Below are 19,422 nucleotides of genomic sequence, written 5' to 3' on the forward strand. Positions count from 1 at the left end.
TTACTTGTAAATTTACTATTTAAATTTTTGTAGTACGCAAATAATACAAAGTTCTTTTTACAAATTAAGTAAAGAAGCCTTTTTTTTGTTCACAAAAAATTTTGCTAAAAATTACATAAAAAACTGAGCCATTAAAAAAATTTTCATTGTTGCTTTCCGAAAATGTACGTCCACTAATCGACTGTTCAGTGTAAAATGGTACTGATGCCACTTTTGTGAAACCTTTTTTTTTATTTTTCCATTTTCATTCTCTTAAATTGTTTAAAAAAGAAAATTTTCACGTGGTAAAAAAAAAAAAACTAAGTTGAAACAAAACAAAAAAGCAAATGCATTCTTTTTTAAAAGTCTTCGATTTCGACTAAAATAATTTACCGCCTAAACTTTTAAATTTTTTGGGTTCAAGGCTGAACAATCATGGCTGACAGCCATATTGCATTTAAAAATACCAAAATGAGTTTGTTTTTCAACTGGTTCACTAAAAAGAAATGTAGAGAACGCCATTTTGCATCTTTTGTGGTGTTCTCTTTTCTTTTTACTCTTCATACGATTTATGTGGATTCGTTAGAGTATAAAGTAGGTTTTTGTATATTTATTTGAATTTACATTTTATGTAAAAACTTCAAAAAACGGTTTTATTTAGATACCGGTTAATATTAAGATGTTAAGAAATTTTAATAGTTTTAATTTGTGTGGTGCGTCCTGTTCTATTGACCTTTGTTTCGTGCAAGATTGTTTAGTGAATTTCTGTTTTTTCTATCATGGCTACAGAAAATTATGTTTTTAAAATATTTTTTAATATGTTTGTGCGAACGTACATAATAGTCGAATTATGTAAAATTGGAATACTGTTTCGTCTTATAAACATTAACTCAGTAGTTCTTTAATTACATACTTAACATTTTTTATAGTTGTCAATATGCCTTGGATTCAATAGTAAATTGTTTTATATGAATTATGGCAGAAATCCCTGACATAATGGGACATGTTGGAGAGCTAGCTCAACCTTTACACATTCAAAGGCTGCACAAAAGTCTTGTTTTGCAACCTTTTTTGAACAGTGTAGAGAAAGTGTTCAAGCATACACAGAGGTAAATGAATTTCATTATGTATTCCCGACAATGATTATCATTATTTTTTTCATTTATTACTTAAAGTAAACTTTATAATAATTATACCTTAATTAAATAATGAAATGCTTATTGTATCCCAAAAAGTTTCATTTATATTAAATTTGTATGGTTGTGGTTTTTTAAAATAATAATTAAATTAAAAATTTTTCTAATAACAGTGATGACTCTGATTCTGACATTGATGTAAATGATTACAAGTTTAAAAAAAAAGGGGAAAAACTTGTAAATGGGATTCCAACAACTACAGAAGAAAGAAGGTCTGATAAGATGAGACTTTTTAATTTTACTAATATCCAGGCTGACAGAAAGTGGTTGCATGATGTTCTTATCAGTGATTCATCTGGGTCTTCCGATGAAGACAAACCAATCACAGATGAATATTTTCAAGAAATGCTAAGGCAGCATGTTGAGGAAAAAAAATATAGAAAAAGGGTACATGCCAAGCCTGAAGTAAGTCATTTTATTAATATTTAAATTTTCATAATTTATTTTCATAATTACTTAATGACTTTCGATGAAATCTTTTTAGTATCATCGATATCAGTATTATGGGACTGGACTCTTATCTAATTATGACAAGTATCCAGAACATCAAAAATCTGTGATAGGTTTTAAAAAAGTCGAAGGAGGGAAAAACAAAAAAAAATTAAGCAAATCATTTGTAGATGGGCTTAAAAGTAGGAAACCTAAAAAAGTTATAAAAAAAGAATGTAATCTTAATGACAGTTTGGTAAGAAAACAACATTTACTTTAAAGTATTTTCTATTTAAAATGTCATTTCATATATATATCGAGTACTTATCTGTAATTTTTTATTCAGGATCAAGATAGCATTCAAAAAGATGACAAACTTAGCCTATTGGATGATTACAAAGAGGAGTCTGAAAAATTAAGATCTCTGCCAGGTCAAGGAAAAAGTTCGAGAAGTAAAAAAAAAACTGATAAACTTAAATCACCTGAAGTTATGGCTATGAGAAGAAAAAAACTTTGGGCCGTTATGTCTAAAAAAGAAGTAGCTAAGGTAGTTCGAAAAAAACAATAAAATATCATTAAATAATGTTTAATTTTTCATAAAGTTTAATATTTTTTTTATTTTATAAAGGGTCAGCGCTCCAAAGCGAATAATCATAAGGAAGTAATATCATTGTGCAAGAAAATGGCGCAATTATGCATAAAACATTGGAAACAAAAAGCATTACAATCACAGAAAAACATGAAAGAAACAGTTTGGAGAAATAAAAGACTTACTAGAGAAATGCAAGCTTATTGGAAAAGATACGAAAGAGTTGAAAGAGATACCAGGAGGAGGCAAGAAAAAGAAGCAGAGGAGCAAAGGAAAATGGATGTCGAGTTGATGGAGGTAAAAATTTATCTTGTATTTACAAATTTTTATTAATCTAAATTTGTCATTTACATTATTGTTCGATTTTAGGCAAAGCGGCAGCAGAGAAAGTTAAATTTTTTAATTACTCAAACAGAACTCTACGCTCATTTTATTTCAAAAAAACTTTGTGGTTCTGGTTTTAACGAGCAGCACAGAATATTGAGCCAGTTGGATGAAGAAAAAAATCCCAGGCTAGCCTCTATCGACGATTATAACAGCGAAGAAATGAAAGCAAAAGCAACGAAGAATGTTGAGGAGGCATTTAATGCTGAAAAAGTTAGAAGTAGTCAGTTTGAACATTCTAGCGTTTCAAGGGAAGGAGACGGTGAATTTAACGACGAACGTCCTCAACCGTTAATGTTTAAGGGTAATTTAAAACATTATCAATTGAAAGGAATGAATTGGCTTTCAAACTTGTACGATCAAGGTATAAATGGGATTTTGGCCGATGAAATGGGTTTAGGGAAAACTGTTCAATCCATTGCATTTTTATGCCACATAGCGGAAAAATACTGTGAGTTTATTTAAAATTTTTTTTTTTTTTACAAATAATTACACTTTTATTTGTTGTATTTCAAAAAATTATTTCTTTTTTTTTTTTTTTTTTCCAGCTGTTTGGGGTCCGTTTTTAATTATATCTCCAGCTTCTACTCTTCATAATTGGCAACAAGAAATGGAAAGATTTGTTCCAGATTTTAAAGTAGTTCCCTATTGGGGAAACGTTCAAGAGCGAAGAATTTTACGGCAGTTTTGGGATCAAAAAGACCTTCATACTAAAGAAGCAAGTTTTCACGTTGTCATAACTAGTTACCAACTCGTGATTACCGATTTTAAATATTTCAATCGTATCAAGTGGCAATATTTAATATTGGACGAAGCGCAAGCCATTAAAAGTTCCAACAGTATGCGTTGGAAACTTCTTCTCGGGTTTAGTTGTCGGAATAGATTACTTCTTAGTGGTACTCCAATTCAAAACTCAATGGCTGAACTATGGGCGTTACTTCATTTCATTATGCCAACTTTATTTGATAATCACGAAGAATTTAGTGAATGGTTTTCTAAAGATATCGAAAGCCAAGCGGAAAACAAATCTAAAATAGATGAAAGTAATTAATTATTCGAATCCTTATAAATATTTTTCGTAAAACAAAAATTTATTTACATTAATTATTAATAATTTTTTTTTTTTTTTTTTTCAGAGCACTTATCTAGACTTCATTTAATATTAAAACCTTTTATGTTAAGAAGAATTAAAAAAGACGTAGAAAACGAATTATCGGATAAAATAGAAATAATGGTATATTGTCCGCTGACCATACGTCAGAAATTGTTATATTCTGGATTGAAAAAGAAAATTCGTATAGAGGATTTATTAGCTGGCATCAGCGGAAGAGGTGGAACAACTGGTGAAGATTCGGGAAATAAAAATGTGGCATCTAGTTTAATGAATTTAGTCATGCAATTTAGAAAGGTAATTTTTTTTTTGTCATTTTCTCGAAAACTATTTTATTACTTATCAGCAATTTTTTTAATTATTTATTGAAGGTTTGCAATCATCCTGAATTGTTCGAGCGTAGAGAAGCTAGATCTCCATTGTATTTAAATTGCAATGAGTATATCATTCCAAAATTAATCTACGAGGATGGAATGTTGCATAAAGCAATTCCTAGCGTTAATCACTTATTGTACAATAAATTTAGTATATTTGCGATTGAATGGATGTTTAAATCTCTTTTCTCAGAAAGTAAAGAAAATGAATCTGTGTCAACACGATGCGATAGTTTTTTCTCATTTTTGAGATTTGTAGATATTTCCTTTCAAGAATTGAAAAATATGCTTTTAAAGGGAATCTTATATTTGTAAGTAGTTAATAAAAATTAATGAATTGATTTTGCGTTAATCTTATCTCTCAAGTTGAATATCAAACGTTTTTCTTTTTGCAGTTGGATTTACTCATATAGATCTCATAAATTAGAAGAACTTGTTTACTACCGTTCTATTTGGAATAATTTTAAACCATCTAATAAACGTCTTTTAATTAGTCCGGAAAGTAGCACTTCTTTTCCTTCTATTTCTTCCAGTCCAGCTTTGAACGATTTGGTTTTTACCAGGCACGTGGGGGATCGCAGTACAGTTTACACTCACACTAAACATATCCATCATTCAATGGCTGAAACTTTGCAGCACAGAGTTATGCGAAGTCAAAAGGTTAGTAATAAGGAAATTAAATATTGCAAAAGTTAAAAATAACTTTAATTAAATAATAGTTTAAAATTGTTTTTGTTTCGAATAGATAAAATCTAATCAAACTGAATCAACGGCAGAAGCGGAAACGGTCGAACCCGAATCATCTGATTGGTCGAATGAAGGCAAAGGAAAGGCGAAAGTTTGTAAGAGTCCGACCAAAGTTAATCAAAAAATTACCAATGTTTCGGATGATAGTTCAAAAAATTTTATCGTCCCTGAATTCCCGTATGTAAAACGGCCTCCCAGAATTTACGAGTGTGTGCCGACTCAAATGCCCGAGTTTCTTTTTGTACCTAATCTTAAGGTAAAAAAAATCAAATAATAAAATGTATTGTGACTTATTTGTACACGTGTAATATACAGCTATGTTTAAAAAAAAAAAAAAAAATTTTTTTCGTAATATTTATTGTAGATTCAAGCCAAATCAAGAATTCAGTATTCTAGTTGTAGAAATTCAGCTTGGAATTGGACCAAACACCTTCTATGTTCCGGTAAGGAAGGTTGGGAAACTGTCTGGTACGGTCATCCAATTCTAGCAGAACTTTATCGCGAAAGAAATTTAAAATTTCATTACCTGCCCGTCGGTGGGCTAATAGCGGCTGAACCAAAGTCCGGTTGGTCAAATATAACAATTCCTGGTTAGTATTTTGGCTTCATGTTTAATTGTCACTCTTTTTCTCTCGAATATCTATGTATTCTTGGTAAAATTACACAAAATAAATTTTTTTTTTTTTCAGACAAACAAACTATGGTTGCTGATGCTGGAAAGCTTTACGTACTCGATGGCCTTCTTAAAAGGCTTAAAGAAGGAGGACACAGGGTTTTAATTTATTCCCAAATGACTAGAATGATAGATTTATTAGAAGTAAGACCGAATTTTTAAAATTAAATGATTTCATTCTCACATTTATTACTAAAAAAATAAGTTTTGTAAAATTATTTGTTGTTCCAGGAATATATGTGGCATAGAAAGCACACGTACATGAGGCTTGATGGTTCATCTAAAATATCAGAAAGGAGAGATATGGTTGCCGATTTTCAATCTCGTGCCGACATATTCGTTTTTTTGCTTTCGACAAGAGCTGGAGGTCTTGGTATTAATTTAACCGCTGCCGATACCGTAAGTCGCACTCATCATAGCAATGGAATTATTGCGTTTAGTAAAATAAAACTGTTATTTACCTTTCTCTCCATTAATAGCGACTTTTTGGATAAACTGAAAACTTGATTACTTTTTTTTTTTTTCCTCCATTAAATTCTGAAATTTTTTTATTTTTTTTTTTTCACACCATAAGTCGTAAAATAAATTGATTTGTCGATTTGATCTCTTAAATTCATTTTAAAAAAATTTAATTGTTCTTTAATTATGAAATAATTTTTTTTTTTACTTTTAAACTTTAAAATTATTTTCAGGTTATTTTTTATGACAGTGATTGGAATCCGACGGTCGATCAGCAGGCTATGGATAGAGCTCACAGGTTGGGACAAACAAAACAAGTAACGGTTTATAGATTGATATGCAAAGGAACGATAGAAGAAAGGATATTGCAAAGGGCGCGAGAAAAGAGCGAGGTAAACAAATAAGGAGAGGTAGTTTTAAACTCGTTGAAAACAAATTTTTCCCTTTTTCCCGATTTACTTATCGCCATTTATTTTTTTAATTATAAAAGATTCAAAGAATGGTTATCAGCGGAGGAAATTTCAAACCCGATCATCTCAAACCAAAGGAAGTGGTTTCATTGTTGTTGGATGACGAAGAAATCGAAAAAAAATGTAAGATTTTTGTTTTTTGTCTGTTTTTTTTTTTTTTTTTTTAATTAAAGTATTAAATTAAAATTAAAAATCTTTTTTAGATCATCAAAAGCAAGCTGAAAAAAAATTGGCGGATGAAAACAAGCAAGACACATCAAAAAATGACAAAAGACGAAAAATAAAAACGGAACCGTCGAATGCCACCACCGTGCGTAAATTATTATTATTATTATTATTATTATTATTATTATTATTATTATTATTATTATTATTATTATTATTTCAGTACACTTTTTTAATCGGAAAAATTTTTATTTTCTGTCTGTAATACTTGTAGGCCGAACCCGGAGGTAAAAAAATAAAATTAGAACCTTTAGATGATTCTTTGCTCAGCGTGGATTCGACTCCTCAAAGTCCTACGAGGAGTGATTACTCATTGGGTAGCGGAGCAGTCCCACAGGATGAAACGAGTAATGATGGTTTCGTCGTCGATGTGGACAGTCCCGCCGGTTATACTTCCGGTGAGTCAAATAATAAGGAGGAGGAGGAGGAGGAGGAAGTGATTTGACGAACAATTTTCTTTCATTGTAAAGTCGTCGTTCTCATTCGATAGTAAAAATTTCAAATGAATATTTAAATTGTTTTTTTTTTTAATTACTCAACAGTTTGTCGCGATTGTCAGGCAATTGATTGTTACTTATTCATTTTTGTCGATGCGTTGAATTGCGTTTGTTTGTTTGTTTGTTTGTTTTTTCATTCCTACACTTTTCAATTATTTTTTTTTAGCCTTAAAACTAATTGGAGCAATTATAATAATGTATGCGGTAGTAAAAACGTTTTCGTGCATGAAAATTTTTCCATTTGATGTGCAACGACGACGTTTTTGTTGTTGTTGTTCTCATTGTTTGTCGACGACGTTTTCTCACGGTGACCACAATACGTGAACTATCATCATTAATTTTTCTCTCCGTGTGCGTCTGTAATTTTAGTTATTTAATAATAATAATAATGTGACCGGAACTTTGTCGCGCGATCATAAAGATTTCTTTATTATATAAATTCGTTCGCTTAAGTATATGGTTGTTTGTTTGTTTGTTTTGTTGTCAGGGCCGTATATACGCTCCTAAAATTTATTTTATTGCCATAATAAGAGAAGAGAAGGGAAAAACAAATGCGTACATTCATTGCTAGATAATTTTTATAATTACAATCATTCGACATAAGGTGAATACCTTAAAAAAAAAAAAAAAAGATGATGAAAACCCAATTTTTTATATTAGCCATAATAATAATTATTATTTCGTATAAAGGAAGTAAATAAACTGTTGCCACGTTGCAATTATTTACTTCCTTTTCATCAAATTATTCCTAAAAAAAAAAAATTAATAAAAAAAAAAAAATCGTTTTGTGTGTGAAATTAAGGTACACACATTATGAACGAAGGTAAAAATATTTAAACATTTTAATTTTTTTCCCCGGCAGGTTTGAATACAAGCAATAATCCGTACAATAATCCATTGGGAATCGGATCGCTCAAAGTGAAACCTGTGTCTAGAGGATCAAGGAGGGGTCGTCCGCGTGGTCTAAGGAGAGGAAGTTGCAATTCGGTATCGAAAAGGTATACGGGAGGAATCAAATTACCCGGAGAAATGTTCATAAGCGGTGGTAAGTTTAAAAAATGATTTTCTAACCCTCGAGCAACGCGCACGTTCGAATTAAGTTTAAAAAATAATTATAACGTTCATTAAAAAAAAACCGTGGCAGAAGAAGAAAAAACGAAAAAAATGAATTAATTATTACTTTTGAAGTTTATTGAAAAATTCTGGGCAAACGAAAAAAACTGCTTATTAATGGTTTAATTCTACTCCGCCACTAACTATTTACTAAGTTTTAATTAAAAAACAATTTTGACTTTTTCAAAAAAAAAAAAAAATTTCAAATATGGCGAACGTAGAAAAATTTAATGGGTAAAACGCACGACGAGGAAAATAAAAATTAGTCGGGTGCCAAATGAATAATAAGGGATTAGGTTCGAACGTGGCATTATCAAAGTCATTTTTAATTAGGGAAATTATTTGGAAAAAAAAAAATAATTTTTGAAAATGAGAAAGAAAGAAAGAAACAAACGAACAAACAACGGTTGAAATTAAATTTCCGCTCGGGATGTTTATCAAAGGAATTAAGTCACGACAATTAAGAAAACAACAACAAACAACAAACAACAACAACAACAACACAAAAAAAGAGTTAATATTTGTTTAAAAACAATTACGTTCAATCGATTTCGTTTCCGCGTTTCGAAAGAAGAAAATTACAGGTTTACTGACAAAAACGGCACTCAAGATGCTACCGAATATAATAATAATAATAATAGTAAATAATAATAATAATAATCAAACTCATTAGTCTGAACGATTATTAACCGGCCGGATAATTTTGTTTTTTTTTTTTTTTTTTTTTTTTTTTTTTTTGGTTATGGTTTCAGAAAGTCCGGAAACTCCGGTCGAAGCGGCACCCCCTACGAAACGTGGCAAAAATTTAAGTTGTAGCATTTCTGGAAATTTAAAAAGGGGTCCGGGTAGACCGCGTATGAAACCTTTCATGCCGGGAAATAGAGGAACGAGAGGTCCTTCGAGAACGAGTAGGAAAACTACGGCACCTCTTCAGGTACCGATTTCGAGATCGTCGGAACCTTCTTCGCCAGCCGCCGCCACCGCGAGTTCCGGTATCGATACTCCAAAACCATACGGATTTTACATGCCATGTTCCAGCGGTCCGGAATAAATAAATTGTTTGGATTTTACATGCCATGTTCCAGCGGTCCGGAATAAATGAATTGTTTGGATTTTACACATATATCGTCCATTTTGTTTTTTTTTAAATCGAGTTATTGCTTAGAAAGTTGGAGACATAATCAATTTATAGTATTTATAAATCGAAAACTAATAAAATAAATTATTAATTTCGATAGGAATTCAGTCGACTCCCACACACACACAGATAGACAGTTAAAAATTTGTACCACAGAATGTGTACATAAATAAATAATAATAATAATAATGATGGTGATGATAAAAATTTTTTTATTAGTAATTTTTACAGTTGTTAGTCAATAGGAAAAAAATTAAATAATTTTTTTTTTTTTTTTTCTCTAAAATAAATAATTTTTTTCAAGTACAATTTTTAATTGCATTTTTTTTTTATTATTATTAGTGAATTAATATGTAAATAATAATAATAATAATAGTAAATTTAGAATTTTCCGTGTTGAAAGAGAATAAAATTAAATAAATAAATTTTTTTTGTAAAATGTGAACAATTTAAAGTTTAAAAAAAAAATAAATAAGTAAATAAATAAAAGAGATTTTTGAAAAAAAATTAATTTTTAATAATTTATTTATTGTTAATAAAGTGTAAATGATAGGAAATGGTTTTAAAAAAATAATTTATTAATGTTTTATGGTTAACCAAAAAAGTTTATATCCTGGATGTGGTGGTGGTGGTGATTGTGAATGGATTAAAAATAAAATTAAATATTTTATTAATTTCATCATATAGTACGACTTATTTAAAAATAAATTTATTTAAATTGTGATTAAAATTAAAGGTTAGTAGAATCGGGAAATAATTAATGAATTGCCCCCTCCCCCCCCCCAATTAAAAATTATACATCCTTCTCTTATTTGTTACATATGAGAGAGAGAGAGAGAGGGAAAAGAAATTTCACTTTGATTTAAAAAATAAATGAAGAAGAATCGGTTTTGGTCTTTTTTAACTGCCTACGGCACTGATAAAAAAAAAAAAAAAAAAAGTACACGAACGTAATTATAGTTTCATGATTTTTTTTTTCTATGAGAGATTGTTTGCATCCGAATTATGATAGAAACAATCATGGCGGAAATAATTAAAATTTTAAGGAAAAATTGTAGTGAAATATGAGAAAATAAAAAAAACTATGACAATTATACAACATGTCTTCTTCTCTTTTAATTATAAATAAGATTTTTACTCTTGAGTGAATTTTTCCTTTTTTTTTTCTCATACTTTATTTAATTTTTAACAAGAAATCATTTTTGTCTTCCCTATGGGACACGCCCCCCCCCTTTTTCTAATATTTAATTTAAAAGGCTTGAATGGAATTTAAAAAATTAGATTTAAAGATTTTAATTTCCTTTTTAGAAATATACAATTGTTAATAATAATGTAAAAAGTTGTTAGGGTTGAGCTTTTCTAAAAAAAAAATTTCAACAGACTTGACTCTCATATTGAAATCTCCATTTAAATATTATAATAAAATAACAAAATGAATTTTAAAATATAAAATGAAAAGAAAATGGAATTTAATTCGTGTTTTGAATAATAAATAACCGTTATTTAATTCAAAAAATAATATTTGCAAACCTTATTCGAATTATTAAAACATCCTTTTTATTAAAATGATTAATTTCATTTTTATTTTATTGTTATTATTATGAAAGAGAGAATGAACGAGGATAATTTTATCGTGGCATTTGAAATTAAAACCACGTAAATTTTGTATTTTAAACAAGTAAGCAGTGAGTTATTATAACAAATTAAAAATGATAATGAAAAAACCGACAAAGGTAAGTTATATTATATTTCAACTTTTTCATACGATTGATAAAACAATAAAAAAAAAAAAAAAACTTTTCTTTTTTTTTTGCTTAATTAATAAAAAAATGAATGTTTATTTAACGCGTTTTTATCTTATCGAAACGAATCAAGTTTTACATTTCAATAATGAAATCGCAGCTTTTGTTCTTTTTCGATTGTCACCCTATGAAAATTCCGTTACTTTTATCTTTTCAAAGATGGCGACGAATTTTTTCGAACGCTTTCTCGTTTTGACCACTTTGCTTTTTTTTTTTTTTTTTTTTTTAATAATTTCTAACTATTTATATTAAAAAGTGATGGAAATTTGTGTTTTTAAGGTAATTTTACAATTCAGTTTAGTTTTTTCTAGTTATAAATATCATTTTTTCAAAAAAAAAAAAAAAAGGAAAAAAAAAAGTTCCACAAAATTTACACAAGAAATTATTATTATAATTTTTTTTCTTTTTAGATTTTTTTAACAGTACTCGTTGATGAGAAAGTTCACTGAAAATTAAAAATTTTAATTAAAAATATTTCATTCAACTGCAAACATACACACACACACATTGTTATCGTGGTTTGTTTTTTTTTAAAGTAAGTTTATGTTTTTTTTTTAATTTAATAATTATTCAGTAGTCGATCCATTATTTAAGGATTTGCATTCATTTATATTTTTTTTTTAGAAATTTATATTTCCTTTCTGTTAAATATTTTATATAAAACAAAACAATACTAGTTTTTTTAATTCTTTTCATTTTGAATTTGTGCAAATATAATTTTTACATTTAGGAAAGGTTTTATGTCTATTTGAAAGTATTAGGCATGTGTATGGACGCCATTTTATGTTATATGTTTTGTCTTAAACAACAATATAAATAATTTTTTTTCGTTGGAATTTATATTTTTGGAACAAATATATATATATAAATACGCATGCTCAAATTTAAAAAAAAAAAACGATTTTTATCTTTTTCTTTTTATTTTATATAAAATTTACTAAACTTAAAAAAAAAATTTCTTGTTTCTTTGCCATTCAAAAAAACAGAAAAAAATTATATATATATATATATATATATATATATAATATAATTAAATCATAACAAACAACAACTTAAAACTTTTTTATATATTTTTCACAAAAAGAAAATTTATAATTAATTATTTAATTAAATAAAAATGAAATAATTTAATTATTATAAACTTTTTGTTTTACTTTTTGTTTTCAGTTTATACAATTAAATAAGTTTATAAAAATAAAATTTAATTAATTAATTTTATTGGTAAGAAGTGTTGTGAAAAAAAAAAAAACTTGAGTAATTTTTAAATATTGTTTTTTTGTAACATGATTCATGTTTTGTCATGTTTTGATTTCCAGTTTTTTATACAAGTGATGAATTATTGTTTAATTATAATTATTTATAATGTTGTTTTTAAGTTTTTATGTTTTGTCACATGTAGAAAGTTAGTGAAATTTATATATATGTAAACACCTAAAGAAGAATAGAAGAAGAATATGGATATATATATAGGAAGACCTAAAGAAGAATATATATATGTATACACCTAAAGAGAAAAATTTTGTCAACAATAATTTGTAAATAGTTACACATAAAAAAAAAAAAATGGGTAAAATATTTATGTTTAAAAGGTTATTTTATGTATTAGGTTTATGAAATCATATAATATTTTTTTACATTTTAATATTTAACAAAAAAATTTATGTTAAAATTTAAAACAAATTTTGTATTATGTTGGAACAAATCAAATGTCATTGGTAAAAGAAATTAGGAAAAACATTTCAATTCAAACTCAAATCTAATTTAGTTATTATCATGTATTTGTTAATAACATTTTATATAAAATTATTTAAATATCACTTTTATTTTTAAACAAAAACAAAAAAAATTGTCATTTATAATAAAAAGGAAAAAATCTGGTTGACATTGTTATTAAGTAAAATCTTTTTTTAACTTTTAGGGCAAATTTGTTTATTTTTTTAATCAATTTTTTCTTTCTCACGTAACGATTTAGTTTTTAATTAAAAAAATTTTAAAAAACAAATAATATAACAACAAACAAAAAAAATCTCTTTTTCAAATCAAATGACAAAAAAAAAAAAGGAATGTGAAATTTAATTTATTTCTAGTACATTCTCATTCACATTCTACCTTTTTTTTTTTCAAATAATAATAATAATTCGGTTATAAATAAATACTATTTAATATAAATTCATTTAATACATTCATTCAATAAATTTACTACTTGTCAGTATTGTTTTGATTTTAACAAAATAATAATAATAATAATCCGGAAGTTATAGAATAGAAAAAAAAAAATTTTTTTTTTTTTTTTTTTGGCAGATTCTTTTAATTCTGGCCAAAATCCAATGGTGTATATATTGTTTTTTTATTTTTATATATAAAAATATTTTTTTAAAAATGGAAGTTTAGTCGTTCAAGCTATTTATTTATTTATTTAATCGAAAAGACATTTTATTATTATTATTGTTCCAATGAAGGTAAAAAATTATTTGCAGACGAATTTTTTCACATGACAATAACAATTATTAGGTGTTTGAATATGTATTGTTTTGTTTTTGAATTATTTTGCATTGTAAAATAAAAACTCTCATATTTAATTATCTTATTCGAATCTTATTAATGTGTCAGACGGTTAAAAAAAGATGACACATACTTTAAATTTACATGTCTCGTTTAAATTTTGTTTTTGTAAATTTGACTCGCGGAAATTGTTTATTTAGACTCTTTATAACATTTCATATAAAAAAAAAAAAAAATTAGCGACACTCTTTAATTTTTTAACACATTTTTAATTTTTTTTTTTTTTTTTTTACAATTAATTTTTATTATTAAAATTTTTTTTTTTTATTTCGTCTCTTTTACGTTTGAATGAAAGACAAAACTAATTAAGTTTACAACCATTGTTGTTGTTGTTGTTGTTGTTGATTTTAAATATTTAAAAAAAAAAAAATTTCATCCGTTATTCTTTTTTTTTTTTTCCCCTAGATAAATAAGGATTGAAAATTTTTTTTTTTTTTTTTTTTAAACATTTTATTTTATGTAAATTAATTTAAATAAATTTACTACTTACATTTTACTCAATGAAAATTTTCCTTATGAATTTATAAAAAGAAAGAGATAGAGAGAGAAAATTGTATCATGTGAAAAGTGAAACGTGTTAAATTGCAAATTATTATTCATCATTGGGTTTTGTTAATTAAACAATTATTTATTTAAAAAAAATAATTTTAAATTGTTATAATTGTAAATTTTTTACTAATTGTTTAATGATTATGTCTTTTTCTCTCTTTCAATACACAACAACAACAACAACAACAACAATGTGTGTAGTAAAATTGATTAATGTTTTTGAATAATCTCATACTAAGTTTTTCAAACGTTTTTTTTTTTTTTTTTTTAAAAACTATAGAAATAAGCGATCGAATTGTACGTTAAAAAAAAAAAAAAAAAATGGCAGCTGCAAAACGTAAAGTGTACGCACGAAATTATATCCCAACGGTGTTAGATTTGCTAAAATTTAAAACCCCCGTAACAATAACTTCTATTCAAACGCAAAAAGGCAAGTTCCTGAAGAACAATTGAACACTTTGTCATAAAAATGCATTTAATAAAACTAATAACTCGAATTACAAAAAAAAAAAAATTAATATATATATATATATGAACGAATGTTTTCAAAAAAAACAATAATAATAATTGAATTGTGGTGTGTTGGTTTATGCAACAAAATTTATTTTTTTTTTTTTATGCAGACGTGAGATATATGTTACGTTTTTATTTGAAATGTGCAGTTGTAACTTTTTTACATTAATAATTTAAAAAGGGTGCAACGTTCACCCTTAAAACAACCCGGTGTCTGTTTGTTTGCTGCTCCTACTACCCCTGACTTGTTGACAATAATACGTAGCGATTTTGCCTGGCATTTAAATTTTAAAACCCATTTTTTTAACGTTTTTTTTTTTTCTTTCCTTTTTTTTTTTTACACACACACGAATTTTTCTCTCTTATTAATATGTCGTTTATATTTTATTTTATTTTTTTTTTTTGCAAAATTTTATTAAAAATAATAAAATAAAATAAATTTAAAAAAACCTGATTTTAATTTTTAATGATTCAATTACATGTATAAATTATTTACAAGTTTTATTTTTTTTCGTCATTTCCTAGTCGAATTTTTTTTGTACGATTTGCATGCAATTAAAATTTATAATTAACGAAAAAAAAAAAAAAAGAAGAAGAAGAAGAAGAAGACTAATAAAATTTACGTTTACCTTCGAGGAAACTTATTTTCATATTTAAAATTTGTAACGTATATTTATTTTTTTCTTGCAGTTAACGAATTTAAACATATCGTGAAAATTAATCGATTGTAAACACAAAAACGAAAAAGTATTTGGGTCAGTCAATGAAACGTTTTACGTCTGAAATCGAAAAAAAAAAAAAAAAAAAAAAGAAATTTGAAGTCTGGAATAAATGAATTAAGCTGCAGTCATAATTAAAAAAAAAAAAAAAAACAGATAATTAATGAGCATTCACGAATCTGTATTGGATAATATTTGATAAAAAAAAAAATCTCCCTTTACCAAAAGGAATACACAGCAGCTGTTGAAGAAAATTCAACGATCAAGTTGCCGAAAATTTTTAAAAACTCTCAACTTACTACACCTGGTTTCGAAGGAAACAGTCATTCTCAATCAAAGTAAGCTTTAAATTAATTTAAATGGATGACAGTTTAAAAAAAAATTCATTGAATTTATTTATTTTATTTTCACCAATATGATTTTGACAGATTCATGATTATATCATTTTTTTTTTTAGTGAATTATCAGATGATGTTGATTGAGATAATGTTTAAATAACATCTGCAAAAGCACAACAAACAACCTTGTCCTATAATGTTTGCTGTAATACAAAGCTTTCGATCAAAGTGTTAAGGAAATTTTGGAAAACTTTCATTCATCAATCAATGTTAAAAATGGATCAAGGACGTGACATAAGGTAGGCATTTTTAAAAATGTTTTCTTCCGTTTATTAAAGACCCGCAAAAACAAAAAAAATTGTAAACAAAAACAAAAAAAAAATTAAATGGTGAAAGTGCCAGAATGGCGTCAACCACCTTTGAAAAAATAATAACACAAGATCTCAAAAAGAGCTAAGTAGGTAATGAAGGTTTTTATGATTTATAAATAAATGAAAACTGTAGAATATTCTGTACAGCTGCTGTTATATACAAAAGTCCCTGGCCTAGTCTTTAATGCAGCTGTTTCGCATCCTCGTACTCGATAAACTCGTTGGGGTGCATAGGGGATGAAACTAAGTGCGTACGTTGAATAAAAAGTTCACCCTGTTAAAAAAAAAAACAACAACCAACTTTTTCTAGAAGGTTCCATTTAATTTTTTTCTTTTACCTGTTTACAAGTTTTTCTCTCTCTCTCTCTCTCTCAAAAACATATATAATACGTGTTTAAATTAATTTTTCATAATTACTTCATAAAATATTATTATTTATACAATGTTACCAACATATGACGTTTTAAAAACAAACGAATTACATAGGGGATCCCAATTAATTTGAGGAAAAGTTTAACATAAGGCAAAAATCCAGTAAAATAACAAAAATTTTAAATTTTAAATCTTGCAAAAAAAAAAAAATTATGAAATTTCACTTTAGGAATGAATAGGTTAACATACAATAGTTGTTTGTTTAAAACAATTATTTTTTTTTTTTTAAAAAACTATCATTAAAAATTAAAATGGCTCGTGTACGTATATTTATATTATTTAACGGTAGCTTGGGTAAACGTTTTTTCCAGTTAATTTTCCCAGGGAAAAACAAACAAACAAACAAAAAAAAAAATTTTTTTTTCGTTATGGATTTTTTTTTGTTTTGTTTCCCATTATATTCTGGCTTCGAATTAATGTCGTTTGACACCACAAAAAATATTTATGTTTAAAAAAAATTTTTTTTTTTTTTTTTATTATGTTGGCATCGCATCTTTTACTTAATGAAAAAAAAAAAAAAAAAAAAAAAAGTTATTTTTAAAAAATGATATATATATTTCATTCACCTACTTAACTGGAAATGCAAACAAAAACCAAAGTTTTAGAGTGTTTTTATCATTATTATTTCTTTTTTTGAGACGGAGGTGGGGGGGGAGCTTTTTTCGATTATTTTATTAAAAGTTTAAATGATATTTCTTAAACATTTTAACCGTTTTAAACCATAATAATAATAATGATAAAATCAAAGGTGAGAGAGAGAGAATAAACGCAAAACGTATTCAAGTCAACTTTCTCACCTCGAGTTAAACATAACATTTATTATTATTATTATTATTTCAAACCGTTTATCAAATCAATTTTTATTATTATTATTATTATTATTATCGCGTAGAGAATTTATTGATTATTATTGATTTATCGATCGGTTGAGGCGTTAATTTAATACATGTATATTTTACATGTTTTTTTTTTTTTTTAATTATTTATTTACAATTCATTGAAACAGAAAATTAAGAAAACGTATTATTATTATTATTATTTAAAATAAAAAAAACGGTTATCGTTATATATAAATCGTATTAATTAAAAAAAAAAAAAAAAAACATGGCCGTTATTTTTATTCTTTTATTAAAACGCATTTTTTTAAAAAAAAAAAAAAAAAGGAGAGAGAGAGAGACAATAAAAGTTGTGTTAATTACTCTCGACTTTACAACATGAAACAAATCAGTTTTCATTTTGGCGACCTTCACTTCCTCCCCCGTTTATTACGTGAACTTTTGTTATTTACATTTTATTATTATCATTATTATTATTTTTTAGTGTTTTGTACTTGTACAATTTTTTTTTATTGTTTTAAGTTGAGGAATTTGAAATAAGAAAAAATGTTGACAAAGACGTGAATCACACACAACTTACCAACTTTGACGATTTTTCTTTTTTTTTCTTTTTATTTAAAAAACTCGTTATTTATTTAAAATAATAATAATAATAATAATAATAATAATTTTTTTCTTAGTTTTTCATAATTAAAAAAATAGACAAAGAGGAGTCTCATTATTTAAAATTTAATTTTTTTTTTTTAGCAAAATTCACGCTCGTTAATTTCATTTCATTTTTTTTTTCTCGTTAGTTTTTTTTTTTTTTTTTTAAAAAAATTATTTTATTCAATTTATGGGGGGTCCGATTGTTGAGGGAACCCTTTTCAGAATTAAATTAAATTGTGAATTAAATATTGGATGGAAACGTCATTTTAAATAAGGTGTCGAATTGTTTTAAATTTAAATTACCCCAAACGAAATAAGAAATTGTAATTTAATAATAATAATGATATTAGTTTTGTCGTAGGAAGAGGTGCGCGTGCGCGCCCGCCCGCGAACATCCCTTATTTTATAATTTACGTTATTAATTTTATTTTTATTTTATTCGTTAAAATTAAATTTAAAATGTAAATTTCAAAGGGTTAATGTTGGGTGGTGGACAGGTGACATAAATTACTCTTCATGTCCGGTTTTTGAATGGCTTTTTTTTTTTTTTTCTTCTTTCATTTTTTTTTTTTTTTTTTTTTTTACTTTTTCATACGAACCAAACTTCCTGTTAGTGGTTTCTCAACCGTATACAACTTCTTTAAGAAGTTGTTTTCAGGCATAAATAAAAAAAATTTTTTTGCTAAAAAAAAACATTATTTATTCATGAGATTTACCCGCAGTGGCAGAAAAATATGAATTTCCTTTGAGTTTTTTTTGTTTTTTTCGCTTAAAAAAAAAAAAAAAGAAAAGTTTTCCGATTTTTTATATACGTGTAATAAAATAATAAATTTTATGGTATTTATATTCCGAAAATGAAAAAAAAAAGTTGTCGGACCTAAGACTATAACCGTTTCCTCCCGGGGGGGGGGGGGGGGTGGGGAATTCATGGGTCAGGAATCAAACCAACTGCCAACTTCCTTTCATGGTCTAATTGAATCTTTTTCTGTTTTTAAGGGGCGTTTTTTTTTTTTTTTACCTTGAACTTAAAGATTGTACGATTACAATCGTGTTTTCTCTTTTTGATTTAAAAAAAAAAAAAAAAAAAAAAACAATCGACTGAATCGTACCGGATTTTAGTTAACTAACTAACTAACTAACTAACTAACTGACTAACTGACTAACCTCACCTTGAAAATTATTAAATGTTGAAAAAAAAAAAAAAAAAAAAAAAACTTTTAAAAATCATTTTTATTTTTTTCTTAATAAATGGATGGCACGTGTGTTTG

The 19,422-nt window shown here is 26.3% G+C and overlaps 1 protein-coding gene across 1 annotated transcript; it reads left to right on the forward strand.

The window, feature by feature from the left end:
- Nucleotides 1-954: 954 nt before the first annotated feature.
- On the forward strand, nucleotides 955-9,297 carry Phum_PHUM290520 (uncharacterized protein; the record flags this gene model as incomplete). The annotated part of the gene is made up of 20 exons (XM_002426977.1): nucleotides 955-1,088; nucleotides 1,289-1,580; nucleotides 1,660-1,860; nucleotides 1,951-2,151; nucleotides 2,233-2,490; nucleotides 2,563-3,028; nucleotides 3,126-3,620; nucleotides 3,714-3,985; nucleotides 4,060-4,373; nucleotides 4,458-4,722; nucleotides 4,808-5,065; nucleotides 5,174-5,399; nucleotides 5,499-5,626; nucleotides 5,714-5,881; nucleotides 6,175-6,333; nucleotides 6,432-6,545; nucleotides 6,626-6,721; nucleotides 6,851-7,034; nucleotides 7,996-8,178; nucleotides 8,999-9,297. 20 exons carry the CDS (start codon nucleotides 955-957, stop codon nucleotides 9,295-9,297), a joined length of 4,713 nt encoding a protein of 1,570 aa, XP_002427022.1.
- Between the last annotated feature and the right edge of the window lie 10,125 nt (nucleotides 9,298-19,422).

The sequence above is a fragment of the Pediculus humanus genome, genomic scaffold (assembly GCF_000006295.1).
Source record: "Pediculus humanus corporis 1103172107673 genomic scaffold, whole genome shotgun sequence".
NCBI lineage: Eukaryota > Metazoa > Arthropoda > Insecta > Psocodea > Pediculidae > Pediculus > Pediculus humanus.